Source organism: Peromyscus eremicus, chromosome 2 (genome assembly GCF_949786415.1).
Source record: "Peromyscus eremicus chromosome 2, PerEre_H2_v1, whole genome shotgun sequence".
In the NCBI taxonomy this organism is placed as follows: Eukaryota; Metazoa; Chordata; class Mammalia; order Rodentia; family Cricetidae; genus Peromyscus; species Peromyscus eremicus.
In genome coordinates, this window is record NC_081417.1 from 153,211,501 (window position 1) to 153,235,416 (window position 23,916).

The 23,916-nt window shown below is 50.0% G+C and overlaps 1 protein-coding gene across 1 annotated transcript in view; it reads right to left on the minus strand.

The window, feature by feature from the left end:
* Positions 1-23,916, minus strand: part of Fhad1 (forkhead associated phosphopeptide binding domain 1) — a 128,230-nt gene that overhangs the window by 39,520 nt on the left and 64,794 nt on the right. Inside the window, exons 15-19 of the mRNA XM_059255338.1 lie at positions 13,827-13,897; positions 12,719-12,859; positions 6,117-6,224; positions 2,659-2,766; positions 1,563-1,667 (exon numbers count right to left, since the gene is read on the minus strand). Coding sequence (XP_059111321.1) covers positions 1,563-1,667; positions 2,659-2,766; positions 6,117-6,224; positions 12,719-12,859; positions 13,827-13,897 — 533 coding nt within the window. The remainder of the gene's footprint in view (positions 1-1,562; positions 1,668-2,658; positions 2,767-6,116; positions 6,225-12,718; positions 12,860-13,826; positions 13,898-23,916) is intronic.

A 23,916-nucleotide genomic window follows, 5' to 3' on the forward strand; every position in this document is an offset into this window, starting at 1 on the left:
TTAGATCCCCTGGAACTGGAGTTACAGATGGTTTGAGCTGCCGTGTGAGTGACAGGAATCAAACCCGGGGTCTTTGTAAGAGCAGCCAGTGCTCTTAACTGCTGAGCCATCTCTCCAGCCCTGATATACACATGTGTGTGTGATATGTATATGTATGTATATGTTATACATATATATGTATTTCATTATATATACATATATATATTACATTAGTCTCATTACTAGTCTATCTTCTCTAAACAATTTAAATTCTCTTCTTCACCCACACTTACTGACTCATTCTCCAGCATTCCAGGGTGCATTATTTGGGAAATAGTAAAGAGACTGCTTCCATGGTCAATTCTCAGTCTGAGCTCCAGGCCCCCACATGGGAGTGTGGCAGCCCTGAGTTCTTGGGCCTTGCTTGCCTTACTTTGCTGGATTCTGCCTCCTCTGGACACTCATCCATCAGTTAAGGCCTCCCATCTAAGTGGGGTCCAGAGCAGCTGTGCTATCCCAAGAGCTTTGTTGACATTGTTTCTCCTTAGGTGGTGGTGTTCCAAATGCTCCAGAGTCATTCTGGTAGCTTCTTAAAAACATAGATTCCAGCCGGGCGGTGGTGGTGCATTCCTTTAATCCCAGCACTCGGGAGGCAGAGGCAGGTGGATCTCTGTGAATCTGAGGTCAGCCTGGTCTACAGAGAGAGCTCCAGGATAGCCAGGGCTACACAGAGAAACCCTGTCTCAAAAACAAAAACAAACAAAATACAGATTCCAGACCTACCCTATATCCAGGGCACTCAAAACACATGCACGACAATGTGTGGGTGCCTCTGTTTAAAGAAAACCACATAGAACACATGCATAGACACCTTCTTAGATCAGTAGGCCCTGAAGATCCTTTCAACATATATTTACCTATTTAAATCTAACTCACAATTGCCAGGTTTAGTATTGCTCACTTACTTTGACTAATATATTGGCCAAGGTGTGTGTGTGTGTGTGTGTGTGTGTGTGTGTGCGTGTGTGTGTGCGTGTGTGTGTGCGTGTGTGTGTGTGTGTGTGTGTGTGTGTGTGTGTGTGTGAACCCAGGACGAGTGAATATCTGCAGTTTGTGAGATTATGAAGTCACTTCCTCTTTGCCCACCATGTCAGAATTGTGGATCTTAACAGATTTGGAAGGTCATGACTGCTGTGACAAGCCTGTCAGGAAGGGACATGGAGATGACTGGATGTCCCCTCTGTCACCCCTGCCTTACTCTACACAAAGCTGAAGTACAGTGGAAGAAGTGGGTGAAGAGGAAAGGTTTGGGAGTTCTGGGTTCGGATCCTGCCCCCCCCTTCTGAGCCAGAACTTGTGACAGTTGCACACTGCGTGGGTCTGTCTGTGTGCTATGATCAACAGCTGTGTCTCACCACAGAGTGAGGTCGACTATATCTCATATGTGGGAGCATCACGGTCCAGAGACGGCAAGTAACTTTCCTAAAGTCCCCCAGCAGAAGAGGGATTTGAACCCTGACTGCCTGGCTGCAGGGCCTGGCAGCTCCATGGGAGCAATGGGTCTCCCGACTCTTGACTTGTACCTCTTTTTGCTTGGTCAGGCGATTCTCCAGGTCCTGTATTCTCCTTTTTTCCTTCTCTAGAGTGTCTCGAATTTTGAGTCTCTCGTGGGTGATGCTCTCTGAGATCTGGAAGTCAAAGAGGGGTTTGAGGGGGAGCAGAAGCAAGAGGGTGGTGTTTGAGTAAGAGTACCCCCCCACTCACCCTCCCCACCCCTCCACCCCCATCCCCCAGCCCCACCCATAGGCTCATGTAGGTGTGGCCTTGTTGGAGGAAGTGTGTCACTGGCTGTGGGCATTCCAGGCCCAGTCTCTTGCTCTCTGCCTTTGGATCAGGCTGTAACTCTCAGCTACTGCTCCAGCACCGTGGTGAGTGCCGCCATCCTCCCGCTATGCCCCCCTCCCCCGCCCCCATGATGATAACGGATTAACCCACTGAAACTGTAAGCAAGCCCTCAATTAAATGTTTTCTTTTTACAAGAGTTGCCTTGGTCATGGTGCCTCTTCACAGCCACAGAACAGTGACTAAGACTCACTGCAAGGGGAAGCCAAGGTGAGTCACCATCAGAACCAGTGACTCGGGGTCTGGGGCAAGAACTCAGGGAACAAGGTGCCTGCCGGGATGTGAGGTGAGAGGAAGTGATGAGGCTGGGGAGCAGGAAGCCCCGTCTCAGTTAGTCACAGGAGCATCAAGGAAGGAGGGGCTCTTCCTCTCTGGCTCCCAGGCTGGCATCAGTCCCACCCCTGGGTGCTGACACTGTCTAACCTGGTAGGTGTTGGCATCAGGACAGGTTTATCCTGGAAAGTCCCTGGCTTTCGGGAGGTGGGACAAAGTGACAGTGCTGGGAACATGTTTCCTACTCCACAGCCACAACCCCTGGCAGCTTCAGAGAAGAACGGTATGTACTTTACGTACAGTGACTTTTGTCCCACAAAGAGATCATTTCGATTTCCATTTTTCAGAGGCCCTGGGTCTGAGCTCCAGGGATCCTCCCTGGCGGGCTGATGAGTGGCAGGTGTTGGCCACTTCCTGCACAGGTGCTGCAGCAGGGTGACCATGGGACTGCTGGGCTGTCAGGCACACCTGGCTGTCCTCCCGGAGGGCACTGGCTGCTCCTACCTCCTTCTGCTGGGTCAGCTGATTCTCCAGGTCTTGTACTTTCCTCCTTTCTGCCTCCAGTACTTCCCGCATTTTCCTTTTCTCGTGAGCCACACTGTCCTCCAAGACCTGAAAGGCACGGCCAACAATACCAGCATCCAAGCTAAGACTAACAGCTAAGATGACCTCACCGCCATAGCACCCCTACCAGGAGCTGCCGCTAGGAACCCATTTTATAGACAAGGAAACCAGGGGCCAGAAGAGACGAGGGCTCAGGGCCACACGGTCTGTCAACAGGGAGGTCAGGGTCCTGAACAGAGCCAACACACAGGCTATGTGCAGAGGCTCTGGGAGGAGACCAGAAGGCAGAGGGGCCCAAGATCTGAGGGAGAAGAGTCCCGTGGATGGTGGACTCTCCAACTAGGGAGGCAAATTTCTGAAGAATGGAGGTGAGGGGATGAATGAGCCAGTCACCACCTCCTGGAAGGTTCACGAGCCTTGCAGGGATGCACTGGGACCAGGGAAGAGCTCTGGGTTAGTATGCCGCGGTCCCTAGCCACAGAATTTCATCTGGTCCATTTCTTGCTGCGGTTACTCTGCTAATGGACTCACTGCAGATTTCACCCCCCGAGGATCGAGACTGTGGTCCTGCACAGTATCTGAGATCCCGAGAGAAGTGTGGCCTCAGCTTTCACAGAGCCTCCCTCTAGGGCCCAGCTAGGCATCAGGTGTTTGGGACTTGCAACGTGATTTCTACTAGAGTCCATAAGAGGAGGGGATTAGCCTTTGGAAGGCATTTAATCTCAGGAGACGGCCAGGAGCTACACGGAGACAGTTTTATGTGGTTCGTGCCTCTGATCCCAGCACCTGGAGTTGGAGGAAGGATCAGGAGTTCAGAGGTCATCCTTGGCTGTACAGTGAGTTGGAGGCCAGCCTAGGCTAACAGATCCTTTGTCAAAACAAAACAAAACAATAACCAAAAATCAAAACCAAAAACCCAAGAAACAAACAAATGAACAAAAGACCCCACTGGAGGTGGCTCAATTCTTTCTGGGAAGAAACTACCACCAGGCCTTGTCAGAGGTGGCCTGACCGCTCCCTCCCCCCCTCCAAGGACTGGTGCAACCAACCCAGCTCCCCTCTGCATGATGCTTAATTTTTTTTTTAAGGCAGGGTCTTATGCTGTAGTCCTGGTTGGTCTACAATTCTGCATGTAGACAAGGCTGGCCTCAAACTCACAGAGATCCATCTGTCTCTGCTGTGTGAGTAGAGATTACAGGTGTGTGTCACCACACCTGGCCCAGAGGCTTACATTTTTCTGACACACCCCGTCCGTCACCTTGGAATCTCTAAATTCAAGGGCCTGGCCAGCCCTCGTTGACTCCTGGATGCCATCTGACTTAAGTGACTCCATGGAGACCCACGCACCCACCAGCACCTCCTCACCCTGCCTGGAGACAGGACTCAAGGCAAACCTTGGTGACACTGTTTACAGAGTGCTGAGGAACTGCTGTGTGAGAAACCACATGTAAACATCTCCCTGGGTCACATCTGATTGTCTGGGTGGACTTGTATGTAGGGGAATACTTTCTCTCTCGTGGAGGGCAGGCAAGCAAGCACTCTACTTGAAGAGGGTGGGTTGTCAGGAAGCAAGGGTGGGGGGGAGGGTGTGGGGGGAGGGTGGGGGAGGGTGCCATGCCCAAGCGCCGCCGGGAGACCTGGCTGTAGTGATAACAACGGCAGCTACCACAGATCAGTGATACTTCTGGGTCAAACGCTTGGCTGTGCTTTATCTCTAGCCTCCATGGCTCCCTTCCAAGAAGGGAGGTATTGATAGACTCAAACTCGCATCTTGTGTGGCTACAAAGCCTGTGCCCTTCAGGACTGAGGAATTATCGAAGGCACATGTGTCAACGGATCAGGGGTCTGAGACTGACCACAGGCTAAATGCAAACTGACGATGTAACGGAGCTTTCCTGTGAGCTAGAGTCTGGGCACATTCACAGAAACAGCATCTTTCACGAGGGAGGGGAACGCCCTTGCCCAGACTTCTGTGCCTGGAGGATGGTGTTTGGTTCTGGCTACTGGACTTTAGGAACAGGAAAGGTGGTGAACTGCAAACTTCAAAGCTTAGGAGAGGGTAGAAGCTCAGAGGACCACCCAACTGCGGCTGCCGGGATCTGTTCCAGCCCCCCTTTTTCTCCCCAAGTGGAAATGAAGGCCAGAGTTTTTTTTTTTTTTTGACTTTTCAAGACAGAATGGAGATCTGGATTTTCAAATATGTTTTCGGAGTCCAAAGTAAAACATTCTAAGTATAACAACACATCTGCAGACCCTGTCATCCAATGAACTACAGGTCGGTGACTTCTGGAGCATAGAGCGGGCATGGGAAGGAGATGCAAGCCAGGCTACTCCCATCCTGCTGTGCACGACAGGGGACCAGGGTGGAGTGGGGTGGTGGCTGGGAAGGACATAGGAGCTGGTGCCTGGCTCTTCAACATCTGGACTGTTATGGGAAGAGGAAGCCTGAGATGGGTCGATGGTGGCCACCTTTCGGCCAGAAAGAGCTTGACTCACCCCAGCCTAAGAAAGACTTCCTGCAAGCCCTGGGCATCCTTCTGCACAGGGCTGAAGAAAACTTCTGGGTACTGGTTCTGAAGATGAGTGAGTTTAGGATGTTGTTGAATCGTTCTCTCAAGATTGCTGTGGGATGGTCTGTATGTCAAGTGTGTTGCTGATTGGTCAGTAAATAAATCACTGATTGGCCATTGGCTAGGCAGGAAGTATAGGCGGGACAAGCAGAAGAATTCTGGGAAGTGGAAGGCTGAGAGAGAGACACTGCCAGCCGCCACGATGAGAAATAGCTTGTGAAGATGCCGGTAAGCCACAAGCCATGTGGCAAGGTATAAATTAATGGAAATGGATTAATTTAAGCTGTTAGAACAGTTAGCAAGAAGCCTGCCATGGCCATACAGTTTGTAAGCAATATAAGTCTCTGTGTTTACTTGGTTGGGTCTGAGCGGTTGTGGGACTGGCAGGTGAGAGAGATTTGTCCTGACTGTGGGCCAGGCAGGAAAACTCTAGCTACACAAGATCCTGTCATTCTCCATTCCATGTTTCGGGGCAGACATGTGTGAACGCTGCCCCAACATGTCTCAGCCTGTACTTTATGTTGTCACCCATGAGACAGAGCCTTTGTACAATAGCCTTCGTTGGCCTCAAACTCACAGTGATCCTCTCAGGCTCCTAGTGTCAGGGTGATGGGCGGAGCCACCATACATGGCTCATCACATTCACATTTTTTTTTTTCTCAACTGGTCGGCAAGGCTACATCTCCATGGCTCTCTTCCAAGTCCTCTATCCTTCTCCCAGTTGTAAAGCCCAGGCCAGGACAAACAGCACAGGACAGCGCCCCCACGCCCCACCCCTCTTCCGTCTCCCCGAAGTCCCTTTAGCGGGCCTCCACCAGCTGGGTGTACCTCCTTTTGACAGGCCAAGTGGCTCTCCAGATCACAGACTCGACTTTGTGCCTTCTCCAGGGCCTCCTGTGCTGTGTGTTTCTCCCGAGTGATGCTCTCCTCCAAAGCCTGCAAGCCAACCCCTGTTGTTGAGCCTACCTGTTGCCATGGCAGGAAGTGACCTCTCCCTGGGCTCTGCCTGGTTTGCTCTTCCGTCCCTAGCATGCCTCACCCGGGTCCGGGCAGAGGAGCTAGTGACTCAGTGGTCTCCAAAGAAGCAGGTCTGTGTGAGAACTTCAGAGGGACCCTGACGACAGCAGGCTTTGAAGGACAGTGCTGGATTGATGACTGAGCCTGGCATTTCTTTGGCCACTTAAAAAAAAAGTTCCCGGAGCATCTAGGATTCACGGGAGGGAGGCTCTGGGTTGAGCTAAAACTCGTGTATTTTTAGAGACAGAGTAGAGGAGGCAGGGTCACTTAAAAGCCAACACAGTGACGGGAGATGGCACGGTCTGTCAGTAAAGCACTTGTTTCGAAAGCATAAGGAGCTGAGCTGAGCCCAGTATTCACTTAGAAACAGGTGTGGGGCTGGAGAGACCCCACAGCAGGTGAAAATCGCAAGTGAGAGAACCAGAGCTCAGGTCCCAGCACCCACATTAGTGCTGGGTGGGTGTGGCGGGCTGCCTGTAATTACAGAGCTCTGCAAGCAGAGAAGAGGGAGCCCTGGAGCAAGCTGGAGTTAGCTGTTCTCTGAGCTCTGGGCTGCACTGAGAGACCCCGACTCAGTCGATAAGGTGGAGTGTGATCACGGAGGACTCTTGGGCCTCACACTTAAGTGCACACGCATGCACACATTTGGACTCACATAGGCACTTGCAGTCGCACACATATGTACACCCCCACATGCATATGCATATGAATATGCATAACCACAGGCATATATACCATATACAGAGACATACAGAAGAGAAAAAAAAAAGCCAGGGATGGTGGTGTGCCCTTGTAATCCCAGTCCTGCGGAGAAGGAGACAGGCAGATTCCTGGGGCTTACTGGCCAGATAGTCTAGCTTATCTGGCAAGTTCTAGGCCAGAGAGAGACCCTGTCTCAAAGAACAAGGAGGGGCTGGTGGGATAGTTCAGTGGATAAAGAGGCTTGCTTGCCAAGCCTGACAACCTGAGTTTAGTATTTGAGAACCACATGGAAGAACAGAACTGATTCCTGAAAGTTGTTTTATGACCTTCCAGCATGGGCCATGACACGAGCATGTCTACACACACACACACACACACACACACACACACACACACACACACACAGGACTAAGGCCCACAAAGTTTCTTTCAGATGAATCTCTGGGGTCAAGCTGGTTGGGAGCCAGGATGGCCATGACAGTGGCAGTCCGTCTGGGTGGGGATGTCACTCTGTCCGGCTGGTACTCTGTCCGAGGTTTCTAAGTTTAAGGGGGTTGAAGCAGCACTTCAAACGCCATCTTCCAGGAACAATTTTACAAGGGCTGAGAGGGAGCAGGCTGGTGACTTTGGGGGTGGGTGTCATGCTGGCTGAGGCCTCACGTCCCCAAAGGGAAACAGCCAACCCCTAATTCAAACAATCTGCCACAGGGCTGGGAAGGGCTGGCACTAAGTGGGGATGTCAGTAAGGAAGCATGAGCAAGAAGGAGCATTTGGGAGGATTTTGAAGACTTTAGGTCCTTTCTGGATTTACTTCTCTCTGTGGAACAAAAGGTTTGTTTTTTGATTTATTTTCTTCCATCCAGTTGTTCTCCAAAAATCTACCGCTGTGATTTTTGCTTCTGTGGTTTGAATCTGAAACACAGGTTCCTGCTGAACAGGTTTGGTCCCCACCTGTGCTGCCGTCTTAGAAGGTTCTGGAAACTTTAGGACATGGGGCCTAGTAGCAGAAAGTTGGTCAGCAGGGCATCTATACTAGTCCCTAATCCTTTCTCCTTTCTCTACTTCCTGTCTACCGTGAAGTGCGGAGTCCTCTCTGCCACATGCTCCTGACCCCATAATGTTCTGCTAAGTGCACGGGGTCCAGTAAACATGCAAACCCTTCCTTCCTCTGAAAAAGCTAAACACAACTACCCTATGATCCAACTTCTGAATCGAAGCCAGCGACACCTGAACATCCACGTCTGTCGCCAGACCGTTCGTAACAGCCAAGACACGGAACAGGCTGGCCACTCCTCAGCAGGCAAACAGGCATGGAAAGAAAATGTATCGTGATGCATAAAGTAGCCGTAGGGGAGAATGGAATTATAGTGTTTGCAGAGAAATGGGTGGCATTGGAAATCACCATGTTAAGTGAAAGAAACCAGACCCAGAAAGACCAACATTATGTTTTCTCTCATATGTGGGACTGATGAGGTAGGTCCAACACTAACTTATACCTTTACTTTAAGCATGGTGAGATTTTTTTTTTTCGAGACAGGGTTTCTCTGTATAGCTTTGCGCCTTTCCTGGAACTCACTCTGTAGCCCAGGGTGGCCTTGAACTCACAGAGATCTGCCTGGCTCTGCCTCCTGAGTGCTGGGATTAAAGGCATGCGCCACCACTGCCTGGCTGAGATTTTTTTTTTTTTTTTTTGAGATTAGGGTCTCCTATGTATTCCTGGCTGGCCTGGATCTTATTATGTAGACCAGGTTAGCCTCTAGCCCCCAAAGATTTGCCTGCTTCTGCCTCCCAAGTGCTGGGATTAAAGGCGTGAGTCACCATGTTCAATCCTATTTCATGGTTTTCCCACATCTGTGGAATGTAGATTGTAGAGTGTGACATGTAAGTCAAGGGGACTATTTGGGGGAGAAGGGGACTGAGGGGGGACATGCAAGGGTAATGGGGTGAACAGGGTCACAGTAGAATGTTATATAGGTGCAAAAATGTCATAATGAAACCCATTGTTGTGTACACAAAATCCTTTCTTTGAGGATCCTTCCTGCTTCAGGACTTTTTTTTTAATTTAAAAACCTCAGGCATTCTATCACAGCAAGGAGAAGGCTGATAAACACAGCAGCCATCATTAATCCTGCCTTTACAAGGGTCATACACAGTTTCGGTTCTCTCATTTCATATCCTCCACTCCACAAAAGGCAGGAAGGGGGCTAATGAGATGGTAAAGATGTCTGCTGCAAAACCTGATGACCTGAGTTCAATTCCCAGGACCCACACTGTGGAGGGAGGGAACTGAATGCCACTGTCCTCAGCCTTACAGACACACACACACACACACACACACACACACACACACACACACATACAGACACACACACACAGATACACACACACAGACACACAGACACAGACACACAGACACACAGACACAGACACACACAGACACACAGACACACACACACACACACACAGACACACAGACACAGACACATACACACTGAATAACTAATAAAAAGAAAAGGCAGAAGAAAGGCAAAGAGGGAGGAGACATATCCCAAAGGAGCTGGATGTGAACTGGAGGTTGGAGAGAGGGGTGGGGAGCAGGTATATGTGACAGAGATGGACTGTCCAAGTCGGGAGTCACTGAACTGGAGCCAACAGAGGTGGCAATGCTGTGGAAGGCCTTGTCCTTCACTGAGGAGAGAAGGGGTGACTGGGAGGAGATGGGGTCTGGCAGATGGGGGCAGCAGGTAGGAAGAAGGGTACCATGTGCACAGCCCTCCACACCCACTCTGACTGTGGCTACCAACTGTGGCTGTGCTTTGGAATGTTACCAACCCCAGAGCCTGAGCTACATTCCCACATTTGTCCTCAGAACCTAAATGACCAAATGTGGCCAAGCCATGGGGTCACGAGCCACTGACCGAGGAGGAGAGTGAAGAAGGAATCAGAACAGACGGCAGGTCCTCAAGTGTGACCCGGGAGAATGATGAGAACTGGCTTCAGAAACACATTCTCTACCTTCTCCACAGAGTCTGACACAATATGGGCCCAGACTACTTTTTCTCAAATGCTTGTTTACTAGCACATGTTAATTATGAATAATAATGGCTTTCATTATAACATTTAAACACACGTATATAACGTATTTTGGTCGTATTCACCCCCATTCCCCTCTCTTTCCCCTCCTGTTCTCTCGGATCCCTTTCCTCTTCTCAAGTACTCCCCATTGTACTTTATACCCTCCCGCTCTTTCTCTCTCTCTTCCTCCCCCATCTCCCCCCCCCACTTCTCTCTCCTTGTGACTCAATTTGTGCCATTGGGTCTTGCTTACAGGAGCATGGGGGGGGGGAGGGGCAGGGCACCTTGCCACAGAAGAAACTCCTCTCTCTGTCCACTGGCCCACTGGCTACACCACTGAAGAAACTCTCTCTCTTTTTCCTCTCTCTCTGTCTCTGTCTCTCTCTGTCTCTCTGTTTCTCTCTCTCTCTCTCTCTCTCTCTCTCTCTCTCTCTCTCTCTCTCCCATCAATCATTAATTGCCTATGGATCCCCTAGAGAGGGGCAGGGCCTTGTGTGCACCCCAATAAACTCATCTGGGGGTCAAAGAACAGAAAAGCCACTATATTAAACATAGGTTTAGCCGGGCGGTGGTGGCACACGCCTTTAATCCCAGCACTCGGGAGGCAGAGCCAGGTGGATCTCTGTGAGTTTGAGGCCAACCTGGTCTACAGAGTGAGATCCAGGACAGGCTCCAAAACCCTGTCTCGAAAAACCAAAAAAAAAAAACAAAAACAAAAACAAAAACCCAAAAAAACAAAGAAACAAACAAAAAAAACCCATAGGTTTAAAAAGACCAAGCAGACTCTGTAACAGGCTGTCAGCTGTCAGTCTTCTCTCAGAGATCAGGCCTCAATTTCAGTTTCCTGAGACTTGAGCAAGCAGTTTCTGGGGGGGCCATGACATAGTCCTTGCAGTCGCTCCCTTTCTGCATGTACTCTGACTGCTCAAGGTTCAGCCAGTTGTTTACTGTCTGGGACCTCTCACCAACTTACAGCTACGTACATGGGTCAGTGTGAACATGCGAGGCCAGCCGGCCTCCATGGCAGCTCAAGGACAGAGCCTGGGACTTGTCCAAGACTGCCCCCAAATGATAACTGCAACCCCTAACCAGTATATTCAAAGGTTACAAACCCTCACCTAACCATATGACGCCAAGGCTTGTGCCACCCTGCTTGCGGCTTTTCCCTTTAAAAACACCTCACCCTGAGAGCTCAGGGCCGTCCTCCTCCACCTGCTGTGTCGAGTGTTGGACACGGACCAAGTCCGGGCTTGCTTGTTATCAATAAACCCCTTTGTGTTTTGCATCAGATATCAGCTCTGTGGTGGTCTTGCTGGGGGTGGGGGGTCTCACAACATAGGCAGTGATAGCACACACCTTTAATCCTAGCATTCTGGAGGCAGAGACAGGCAGATCTCTGTGAGTTCAAAGCCACACTGGAAACAGCCAGGCATGGTGACACATGCCTTTAATCCCATGAAGTGATGGCAGGAAGCAGAAAGGTATATAAGGGATGAGAACTAGGAACTACAGCCTTTTTTAAGCTTTTAGCTTTTAGCAGCAGTTCAGCTGAGATCCGTTCGGATGAGGATTCAGAGGCTTCCAGTCTGAGGAAACAAAATCAGCTGAGGAATTGGCAAGGTGAGGTTGGCTGTGGCTTGTTCTGCTTCTCTGATCTAACAGCATTCACCCCAGTACCTGGCTCTGGGTTTGTTTTTATTAATAAGACCTTTTAAGATTCGGGCTACAGTGGGCTCCTTGTCCCTCCCCGACAGGACGTCTACAGGCCCAGTCTTGCACAGACTTTGTGAAGGTGATCACAGCTGTGAGTTCAGGTCTGTGACATAGACCATGTTTAATAAAACATCTGGTTAGAATTGCTTTCCTTGGGACATCTCTGGGAAAGCCTCAGGTACCCAACATTGTGTCTAGAATGCAGATCTGGGGTGTCATGACACTCTAGGGGGTTGTCAGAACTGTGACCTGGACTCTGCATCTCAAACAGACCCTCAGATGGTCCACTGCACCTTAGCGTGTAGACATTGCTGCAGGGCTTTCTAATTGGCCTGGGTTCTAGAAGGGTGAGTCACAGTTTGGGCCAGTTTGTTTTCCCAGCTACATATCTAGAGAAAAAAGGCTGGTGTGACCTGAAATTGGTTTTGCTTATACTTTGTCATGCACAAACCAGGATCTGCAGTAACGACTCCTATTGGTATAGTCAACTGTAATACGAAATAAATAGTGTAGCATTTCCCAGAATGTTGACATGCCTGCCTTTTCCAGTTGATCTTTTTGTGACTTTTTTTTCTTTTCAAAGATTTATTTATTTTTACTTGTATGGGTGTTCTGCCTGCACGTATGTGTACTATCTGTGTGTAGTACCCACAGAGGCCAGAAGAGGGCATTAGACCCCCTGGAACTGGAGTTACAGATGGTTATGAGCTGCCATGTGGGTGCTGGGAAGCAAACCCCAGTCCCCTGCAAGAGCAGCCAATGTTCCTAACCACTGAGCAATCTTTCCAGTTCATTGCTGTGGGTTTAGGACCCAATCATTCATCCCATGTAACTCACTTAGAACCAGTACACCAATCAGGAAGCGCTTCAACCCAAAGTCCCCAGTGACCCAGGCTCAAAGGAACTGCCACAGGCCACCTTACCTCCTTCTCTTCCGTCAGCTGCTGGATTCTGGCTTTCAGCTTCTCCTCTTGTTCCAGCTTCTCCTTGTTCAGCTTCTCCTTCTCGGCCAGGTGCTCCTGCTGCAGAGACTGCTGAGCTTCCTGCGAAGTGCTCATCTGGACCTGCATGGAGAGAAAAGCCAAACGAATCCCACAGGGGAGAGACTGGAGTCCTTTTCCTACTTCCTTCCAAACTGTTTATCTTCCAGGGAGCAAAGTCCACCATAAAAGTTCCTTAAGAACATGGCCGAACCACACTTGGTTTAGAGAGGTGACTGGTGAGGACAGCGAGAACGTTAAGATGTCACACTCTGGTTTTAGATAGAAATCCCCGCTCTAGTTAATCCTACGTGTGTCCCCACTCCGAACAGGAGGTGTCACTGTGCCTGCCTCTGACTCATGAGATGATGGGGGGGCTTTTAGTCCCGTGCGTGGTGTGTAGTAGATGCTCAGTAGACAGGAGCCAGACTCATTGGAAGGCTCCTGCTTTTGATTCTTTATCCAAATATCTGTGTGGCAGTCAGATTATCACCAACCTCTCGGAACACTGATGTCCACATCTGTAGAATGGGATGGATGAACTGCCGTTCATAGGCCATATCTGGTTCACCATCTTTGTGTGTGTGTGTGAGTGTGAGTGTGTGTGTGTGTGTGTGTGTGTGTGTGTGTGTGTGTGTGTGTGTTGGAGGGGAGACACGTAGCATGTATGAATAGGCATGCATGTGCCTGGCATTCATGTGGAGATGAGAGGACAACTTGATGGAGTAAGGTCCCAGGGATTGAACTCTGGTCATCAGGCTTGGTGGCAAGCACCCTGATCTGCTGAGCCACCTCACTGTCCCTCTTTTGGAGATTTTTTTTTTTTTTTCAGAGGAAATCAAGCACTGTAGTTATCCCAGGAAGCCAGACAGGGGAAGGTGCTCTGTGTTTGTCTATTCCTTTGTGGGCCATCTCAGACACTGGGCTCAATCCCTTTGTGCAAATGGAAAATCCTGTCACCAGCAGAGGGGTGGGGGCTGACTCCCCCACAGCATGAAAACAAATTCAAATTCACAGTGGGGGAGGGAGAGAAAAGAACTTAAAGAATCACCTGAAGTTCCTTGGTCTTGCTCATGATTTTCTTGTAATGTTCCAGAAGATATATTAGATACAGAGAGAACCCTTAAAAAGGGGGGCAGGAAGAGAGGTGAGCATCAATTTATCTCCTGTCACTTTCTTCATCCCTCCCTCCCTCCCTCCCTCCCTCCCTTCCTCTGTATGTTGTAGAAGTAACCAACCATCTTATTGAATAAGAAACACAGAGCCAATGTAAAGATAAAATCCCAAGAGGTCAGAGATAACAGTAAGCCATAGCGGAGCATGGCGCATGCCTTTTAATCCCAGCACTTGGTAGGCAGAGCTAGGTAGATCTCTGTGTGGTCAAGGATACAGCCAGCATTGAAGACACATGCCTTTAATCTCAATACCAACCATAGAAGACCTGGAGGTCTGTACAGACAGGCAGTGACGAGGCGGTCATATGGTTGGGTTTACAACCAATGAGAAGGCAGAACAGAGAGTCTATATAAAGACAAACACACAGGAAGTAGGTCTCTCTTGGCTGAAGAGGATCACTAAAGCAGGAAGGGTAAGGCTCTTAGCTCTGACCTCTTGGGCTTTTATCTTTACATTGGCTTTGTGTTTCTTATTTAATAAGACAGTTACTTCTACAGTATGTCTTCCTTTGTTTTTTGAGATAGGGTCTTGCCCCTTGGTGGTGGTACACACCTTTAATCCCAGCACTTGGAGGCTAGCCTGGTCTACAGAGCGAGTTCCAGGACAGCCAGGGCTACATAAGGAAACCCTATCTCAAAATACACAGACACAGACACAGACACACACACACACACACACACACACACACACACACACACACACACACACAGAGAGAGAGAGAGAGAGAGAGAGAGAGAGAGAGAGAGAGAGAGAGAGATGGTCTTGCTATGTAGCCCAGGCTGGCCTTGAACTTGTGACCTTTCTGCCTCAGCGTTCTAACTGCTGACAGTACAGATATGCATCACCACACCCAACTATGCATGACTTATGGGATCTGCAGACAGGCGGACGCAGGTACTCTGGCCCTCTCATCAAGACAGGACGAGCTATCATCCAACATTTTTTTAAAAATGGTTGTTAGATGGGCCTGTCACAAATCCCAAGTGTGGATGGCTTTGTTTTGGTAGAAACTAAAAACCTATCAATAAAGCACCTATTTGAAAGACATTTCCTGTATACAAATTGAGAGTGGGGGATTTTGTGAAGCTACACCCTCTCAGTGTGGTCTGAAGTGGCAGGTCCAAGCTGAGATTAGAAACACACAGGGACCATGGGTAGCATGCAAGAGAAGGAGAAGACAGGAGAGTGTGAGGGTCTCAGCAGAGGGGCCATTTGCCTGAGGAGCCACTAGTGTGGGTGGGGTGGGAGGGAGGGTATTCTAGAACAGAAGCTGAGGCTGGCTGAGGGATGATGCCCCCAAGGTTGGGTCCTCGTTCCTGGGACCTGTGAGTACACAGAGAAAGGGACATCGCCAGTGTGCTAAGGTTAAGGATGCTGAGGTCGAGATTATTCAGGGTTGTCTGTGTAGACTCAGCATCATCACTCGGACTCTTAACAAGGAGACAGAGGCAAGGTAACAACTGTCTAGACTGTTGGCCTCTAGTGTAGTGGGAGAGTCCAAACATGTTCAAAGGGCAGTGGTGACCTGTTGGAGCAGCACACAGCAAAAAGATGAGAAGGTCAAGACCCGGGGGGACCAGGGAGGGGTGGGACTTCCCTGGGCAGCTGAAGGGTGGAGGGGAGGAATGTCAGGTGGAGCTCAGCCGGAGGCTGAAGACCTGAAGATCACTTCTGACAGGCCTGATTTAAATATCTTGGAACTGTAAGGAGCACATCCCGTGTGCCTGGTGCTCTGGGAATCAATGACCGCCTCACCACAGCCGCAGCCTGTCATCGCCCCAACTGATGGATGAGCTTTGAGCTTGGCCACTGGAAGGTCCAGGACTCAGTCAGTGTGACTGCAGGGTCTGAGTCACGAGCTGCTCAGCTACTGACTGAGCAGTGAGCTGCTCCGGGAAGAGCAGGTTTGCAGAATAAAAGCTGGGAGGGTTAGAGAGGCGCAGGCTGACAGGGCGGCTTTACCACAGTGTGGCTGCCATGGTAGGCCAGCTCCTTCCTTGCATGAAGGCTGTCTGATGCCCTAGAGCAGTGGTTCTCAACCTTCCTAATGCTGCGACTCTTTAATACAGTTCCTCATGTTGTGGTGACCCCCAGCCATACAATTATTTTGTTGCTACCTCATAACTGTAATTTTGCTACTGTTATGAATTGTAAGGTAAATATCTGATCTGCAGGATATCTTATATGTGACCCCCCCATGCAGGGGTCGAGACCCACAGGTTGAGAACCACTGCCATATAGGGTGTTTAGAAGCTTCCCTGGCCTCTGCCAGATGCCAGAAGTATCTCTCTTGGTCAGCCCATCATCAGAAGAAAGAGGCCTCTAGACATGGCCAGATATCTCTGAGATGTTAGAGGCTCCTGATCATAGTTAGAGGCAGGGGACTTGCTTGTAGCCAAAGGCAAGCCCAGGTGGTCAAGGGTGATGTTCTGAGCTAGGTTGCAAGAAGCAGGCTGAGAGAAAGGATGAGGGACAATGGCCAGCTCTGAGACACCTGGAGTCACCTACTGGAAAGCCCCCTCAGGGAGCTAGTCAGAGAGGAACTGGACACCACCTGTGGCCAGCACCAGTCTAGGCTGTCACTCAGCCACCCCCTGTGACCCACGAGACAGAGAAGGGCCAAATCATGGGTGGGATCTACAGAGGACCATGGGGAGAGGGAGTGCCAGATTGTGTCTCAAGATCCAATGGTGAAATGTTGGGATTTTACCTTTGGGGACAAGAGCGAGATTTCATTGTATTTTCAGTTACAAAAGCTTTAAGTGCTCATCACAAAAATCCAAAGATTACAGAAGTTGGTTGTGGGAAGAGCTCACGGCTCTGTCTTCAGTGTTCCACACAGCGGCTGGCACCCAATAGCTGCTGAGGTGGGGGTGCGGCTCAGTTGGTGGAGTGCTCGCCCAGCATGTAGGAGGCCCTGGGTTTGATTCCCAGCACCAGTGTGAACTGGATGTGTGTGCACCCTGTAATCCCAGCATTCAGGAGGCAGAGACGAGAGGGTCAGAGGTTCAAGGTCATCCTCAGCTGCATATCAAGATGGAGGCCAGCCGATGGAGGCCAGCCTGAGTCACATGAGACTGTCTCAAGAACAAAAACAATCACAAAGCCATGAACGAATGAATGAAAGTAAAGGCCGTCTGTGATCCGCCTCATTGCCATGACATTCCTTAGTTTTGTGTGTTCTACCCCCAGATTTTTCTTTTGGTCAGCTGCTGACATTAAAAAAACAAGGGAACATAGTTTGCATATTGTTTTGCAACTTGATTCTTTATTTCTTCTTTAGTCAGGGTCTCACACCTGCCGCTCTTCCTCCTGAATGCTGGTGTATCCTCTCTCCTCTCCTCTCTTCTCCTCTCCTCTCCTCTCCTCCCCTCCCCTCTCCTCTCCTCCCCTCTCCTCTTCTCCCCTCCCCCCTCCTTTTTTCTTTAAGAGTCTACATACTTATTACTGAACTAACCAGCTCACTCAAGTAGAACAGATGAACAGCAGATCCCAGCCCCAGCTGAGCCTAAATCTCCAGTCATAAAAACTTGGAGTTGTGTCTGTAGACCAGATCGGCCTGGGCATTCAGCATGAACAGCCTTGCTACTGTGAATCCTTCACAAGGTCTCCTCCAGGGTCTTCTCCTGGAGTCGTGCCTGACCTTGTTACTAGTTTTCAGTCCATACCCTTGGGACAGTGGGATGAGTTTGCTTTGGTTTCTCGGCCAGGGATCCCTTGCTTCTGAACGTCTTGTAAGAATACCGAGGCAGGGGAGCATCGCAGTCAACTGACAGCCCACAGTGGCAGCGATGAAGATAGCAGAGGCAGAGGAGAGGTTTTTTTCTCTTCTCTTTTCCCACTTAAAGGTATGGCATAGCTCAGCTCTTTCAGAAACGTGGGTCCCCTCCTCTCCCCCCAGTTGCAGAAATGGACACAGACAAGCGGGTTTGCAGAGATAGCTCTAAACAGTCCTTTCTTTCCCTTATCGAGGGAGCCTGAAGACAAGTGGGGGCAGCTGACCTTCAAGGCTTCCCCTTCAATGTTTCCCGTGTTCCCAGCATTCCCTTTGCCAATCAGATGGGAAGCAGCACTCCCTGGAAGCCGAGCAGCAAGACTTCTAGGCTCCCCCACACTCCCAAATGCCCTGGAGTTTATCTCAGGACATATACACTTGCTCTGTTTTCTCTCTTGGAACGCTGTTGTAAAGGGAGGCAGGAAGCATGGTGATTCTGAGCAGGGCTCTGAGGTCACAGGGACTTGGAGCAGGGAAGGACTCAAGGCCAAAGAGCTGCACAGATGTCTTTTCTTTATAAACTGTCCAGACTCAGCTGTTCTGCTATAGTAATGGAAATCTGGCCGAGACACTAGGGCATGACTCAAATATGGGTGGGATGAGGTTCACCCGGGAAATGACAGTGGAGACCCGTCTCTGCCTGGGGTCATGGCAGGACTTGTGCTGTAGGATGGAGGCAGGACCTGGTGCCCTGCTGGGCCTTCAGAGGAAGTGGGGGCCATAACAGAAAACACACTGACCTCAGTGCGAGTTCTGACTACCATATGCCCGTCTTTAACATTAGGGAAAATAAAGACAGCATTGATACCTGCCTCATGGAGCTGGCGGGACGATGCAAAGCACGTGGCTTATGAAACACCTAGCAAGCATTTAATGACCAGGGGTGAAACACATATCACCGGCTGAGTACCCAGCAGTAAGCCACTTAGCACAGTGCTAAGTACCCAGGAGGTGTCAGGTGACCCACAATTCCCCTTTCTCCCCAGGGACTGTGACTACACAGGCTCTTGCACGTTAGAGGATGGCAGTGAGCAGGTCCTCACTGGTCTCAGCGATGGCAAGTACCTTCATTACTATATGCTGGTAGATTAATCACAGGAACTGCTTCTGAGTGACTTGCTCGTCTTCCAAATGACAAACATAAGCTCTGTCTCACAGAGCTGTTGTGAGGGTGAGCAGGGGTACACAAGGACATGTTGGGAAGGTTGTGGCAAATGTTAGTGCTTGAAGATGACTACTGTCCTCACCATCCTCACTGTCACTATCACCACCACCACCATCACCACCATCACCATCACCACCATCATCACCATCATCACCACCATCACCACCACCATCACCACCATCACCACCACCATCACCATCATCACCACCACCATCACCACCATCACCACCACCATCACCACCACCACAATCATCACCACCATCACCACCACCATAACTACCATCACCACCACCATCACCACCACCACCACCACCATCACCACCATCACCACTACCACCACCACCACCATCACCACCATCACCACCACCACCATCATCACCACCACCATCACCATCACCACCACCATCACCACCATCACCACCACCACCATCATCACCACCATCACCACCACCATAACTACCATCACCACCACCATCACCACCACCACCATCACCACCACCATCACCATCACCACCATCACCACCATCATCACTGTCTTAGTCGCTGTTCTACTGCTGTGAAGAGACACCATGACATGGTAACTCTTACAGAGGGTTTAATCCATTATCATCATGGCGGGGAGCATGGTGCAGGCAGGCAGGTGCTGGAGCAGTAGCTGAGAGCTACGTCCTGATCCGCAGGCAAAGAGAGAGACTCTGGGCTTGGCGTGGGCTTTTGAACCCTCAAAGCCCACCCCCAGTGACACACCTCCTCCAACAAGGCCACACCCCCTAATCCTTTCAAATAGTGCCACTCTCTGGTGACCACATCTGTGAGCCTACGGGGGTCATTCTCTCTCAAAGCACCACAATCACCTTCATCACCATCATTACCATCACCTTCACTGCCGTCATTATCTTCCCCATTGTCACTACCACCACCATATTTACCATCACCACCACCACATTCACCACCATATTCACCATCACCACCACCATTCACCATCACCACCACCACCACCACCATCACCACCACCACCACCACCACCACCACCACCACCACCACCACATTCACCACCATCACCATCACCACCACCACATTCACCATCACCACCACCACATTCACCACCACCACCACCACCACCACCACCACCACATTCACCACTACCACCACATTCACCATCATCACCATCACCACCACCACCACCACCACCACCACATTCACCACCACCACCACATTCACCATCATCACCATCACCACCACCACCACCACCACCACCACATTCACCACCACCACTGTCACTCACACCGTTACCTTTACCACATCAGCAGCAGCAGCACCTCTGTGGCGGTTTGAGTAAGAATGGCCCCCAGGGGCTCGTGTGTTTGAAGACTTGCTTCCTGTAGTTAGGAATTGTTTGGGAGGAAGTGGAAGCCATGGCCTTGTTGGAGGTGTGTCATGGCCGGCTTCGAGGTTTCGGAAGTCTTTTAGCACCCCAGTGTGCTCTCTGTGCCTCCTGCTCGTGGTCTGAGGTGGCTCTCACGTCACAGGAGCTGTTCCCACCACAGATGCTCCGCATCAGACTCTAGCCCTCCGACACCATAGCGAAAGCCTTTCTTTACAAGTTGCCGTGGTTGTGCTGCTCTACCACAGCAACAGGAAAGTCACCAGTACAGCCACGACTGTTGTTTTTAACTAAGTTTTAATCACTTGATTTTATCACCACTCAGGAGCCAGATGGGGGGTGAAAGCCCACTGGCTCAGAGAGGCAGAGAAAGCGCCCCGCTGACCTTCCTCCTCAGTCAGCGTCCCAGAACACTCCTTCTTCCCCCAACAACTCTCCTTAAACTTTATGTCCCCCCTTCCACTCCCTGTACGTCTCTCTGTCCGTCCTCCTGACTCCCTCTTACTCTATGGTTTTTTCCTATCAGCTGGTTGCTTGCTCCGCCTCCTGACCTACAGTTGACTTTATTTAATCCTGTTTACAATGTTCCAGCAGAAAGCTCTTGGGTTAAAGGTGCGAACTAGAAACAGGTTTTTCCAGTAAATAACGCAACCTTGGGGTTCACAGTGTGATCAAATATCCTGCAACACATCACCACCTTCATCATTACCATCATCATCACCTTCATCACCACCATCATCACCACCATCACCACCTTCACCACCATCACCTTCATCATCATCATCATCATCATCACCACCACCTTCATCACCACCATCACCACCTTCACCACCATCACCTTCATCATCACCATCATCATCTTCACTCCTAACATCACCTTCATCATCACCATCATCACCATCACCACCATCATCATCATCACCACCACCTTCATTACCACCATCATCATCATCACCACCACCTTCATCACCACCATCATCATCATCACCATCACCTTCATCACCACCATCATCATCATCATCACCATTACCTTCACCACCATCATCACCTTCACCATCATCACCTTCACCATCATCACCACCTTCATCACCACCATCATCACCATCACCACCACCTTCATCACCACCATCACCTTCACCACCATCATCACCTTCACCATCATCACCACCATCATCACCACCTTCATCACCACCATTATCACCACCTTCATCACCATCATCACCTTCACCATCATCACCACCTTCATCACCACCTTCATCACCACCATCATCACCATCACCTTCATCATCACCATCACCTTCACCACCATCATCACCTTCACCATCACCTTCACCACGACTCTCACCACCATCATCACCAGCACCCCCTCCCTCTCCCCCCCTCCCTCCCTCCCACTCCTCCTTGTGCAGATGGCTCTGTGCTGGAAACAGAGGCAGGGTGGAGAGAGTAGGGGCTCTCCAGCTGGCCTGTTCCTTGCAGTCCTTTGGAATCTCAATCTAACACCTCCCATGCTGAGAGAAAAGCCACTTCGCCATCCACTTCCTCTTCCCCACTGCTCCTCTTACCACTCTTGGTCTGCTCCTCTCAGCTTTGCAGAACCTAGTCACTGTAATCACGAAGCACAGCCAGTACCCCATCTCACCAGCGATCCACAGACCATCTCTCCAAAATAAATAAAAAATAAATAAAAAAGCAAGCCGGGGATAAGGAGCACAGAGGAGCCCGCATCCGGGACTCTCCCATCCTATACCCCTGCACACACAGTGTGTGTGAACAGAGGAGGGTTCTGCAGAGCCCAGCATGGCATTGCTCAGAGCTCAGGGCTGAATCCAGGGGGGAACAATGGCGGGTCTGAGAAGTGCTGCCCAAGGCCCGTCTTTCCCAGCCTTTCTGGAACGGCTGCCTCGACAGCTTAACTTCACATCCATATTTCTTTACAGTAACAGATGGCTCCATTTACAGACACAGACAGCGATGACAGAAATGGTCTTGGGAGTGAGGAGGGGACAGTGTACACACAGCTTGGTGCAACTGTTACCGAGGGAGCGATCGGGTCTGCTTCTTCTTGGTTCCAGCCTGGACCACCCTCCCCTGGCAACTCTGGCTGGTGAGCCGCCGGTGGGTGGGAACACATCAGCTCCCTCACCCCCTGACCCAGCCCTCATCTCTCATTTCTGTGGACACACTTAGATAAATCAAGCTTATTCTTACTTTTGCTTTATTTTTTTTTAAAGAACTTTCTCCTGCCTTATGGATTACACTGGAGACACCCTGTCTGGGAGGCGGCGGCATAAGAATGCAAACATCTCTCTAGTCTTATCATGGCTGTATGAACGCCGTATTTATGCAGCCTTTTTTGAAGCAATTTTTTAAGGAATGGTCACAATTTCCAAAATGTTGGTGCTACTGTGAGCATGTCCTCGGGAGCTGTTTCCACTCACTCTGTATTGACTTTTACATACCATCCACATCTATGGCTTCATCCATCCATCCATCCATCCATCCATCCATCCATCCATCCATCCATCCATCCATCCATTTGCCCATCATTCACTGACCCACTCATCCATCATCTATCCATCATCCATCCATCCATTCACCTATTTATCTACCACCCATCCACCTACCTGCCATTTATCCATCCCTACACCTACTACCATCCATATATCATCCATCCTTTCATGTTTCAACCATCTATTCATCTACCCACAATGCACTTATCCATCCATCTACCCATCTACCATCCTTCCTATCTACCACACCCATCTTTCCTCCCTGCCACCTCTCATCTGTCTTTTCTTCTCTCTCTCTCACTCACTCCTTTCTCCCTCCCCATCTCTCTTCCACAGCCATTTATGAACCTCTCCCAATGTGGCAGAACTCCCCTGTGTATGGGATGAATCGTTGGTCTCTATTTCCGGACAAGGCAGGTGTAGCTGCCTCCCGAGCTTCACATCACCTTGAACCCATTCTTTCCCTCAAACCGAGGCTGCATCCAGCATACCAGAGACTTAACGATCATATAGATGTCTTTTGACACTTGTTAACTATGTTCAATTCTACCACTTCTTAAGACACTAGAATTGGGCCCGGCGGTGGTGGCGCACGCCTTTAATCCCAGCACTCGGGAGGCAGAGGCAGGTGGATCTCTGTGAGTTCAAGGCCAGCCTGGTCTACAGAGTGAGATCCAGGAAAGGCGCAAAGCTACACAAAGAAACCCTGTCTCGAAAAAACCAAAAAAAAAAAAGAAAAAAAAAGACACTAGAATCTTTTCTCCCCTCCACCCTTACCCTGACTCTAGTGTGACACTGTCACATTTAATGATAACTCACTCTGTAGACCAGACTGACCTCACACTCACAGAGATCTGCCTGTCTCTGCCTCCAAAGTGCTGGGATTAAAGGTGCAGCCCCCATGCCAGGTTATACTTAAAATGTTTTTTCTTTAAATGTTGTTCGTTTATTTAGTTTTATGTGTATGAGTGTTTTGCCTGAATGTAAACTTGTGTGCATGTGTGGTGCCTTTGGAGGTCAGGAGAAGGGACCAGATCCCCAGAACTGGAGTTACAGATGGCAGTGAGCTACCATATAGATGCTGGGAATCAAAGCTTGGTCCTTTGCAAGTGCAGCCGGGGCTCTTAG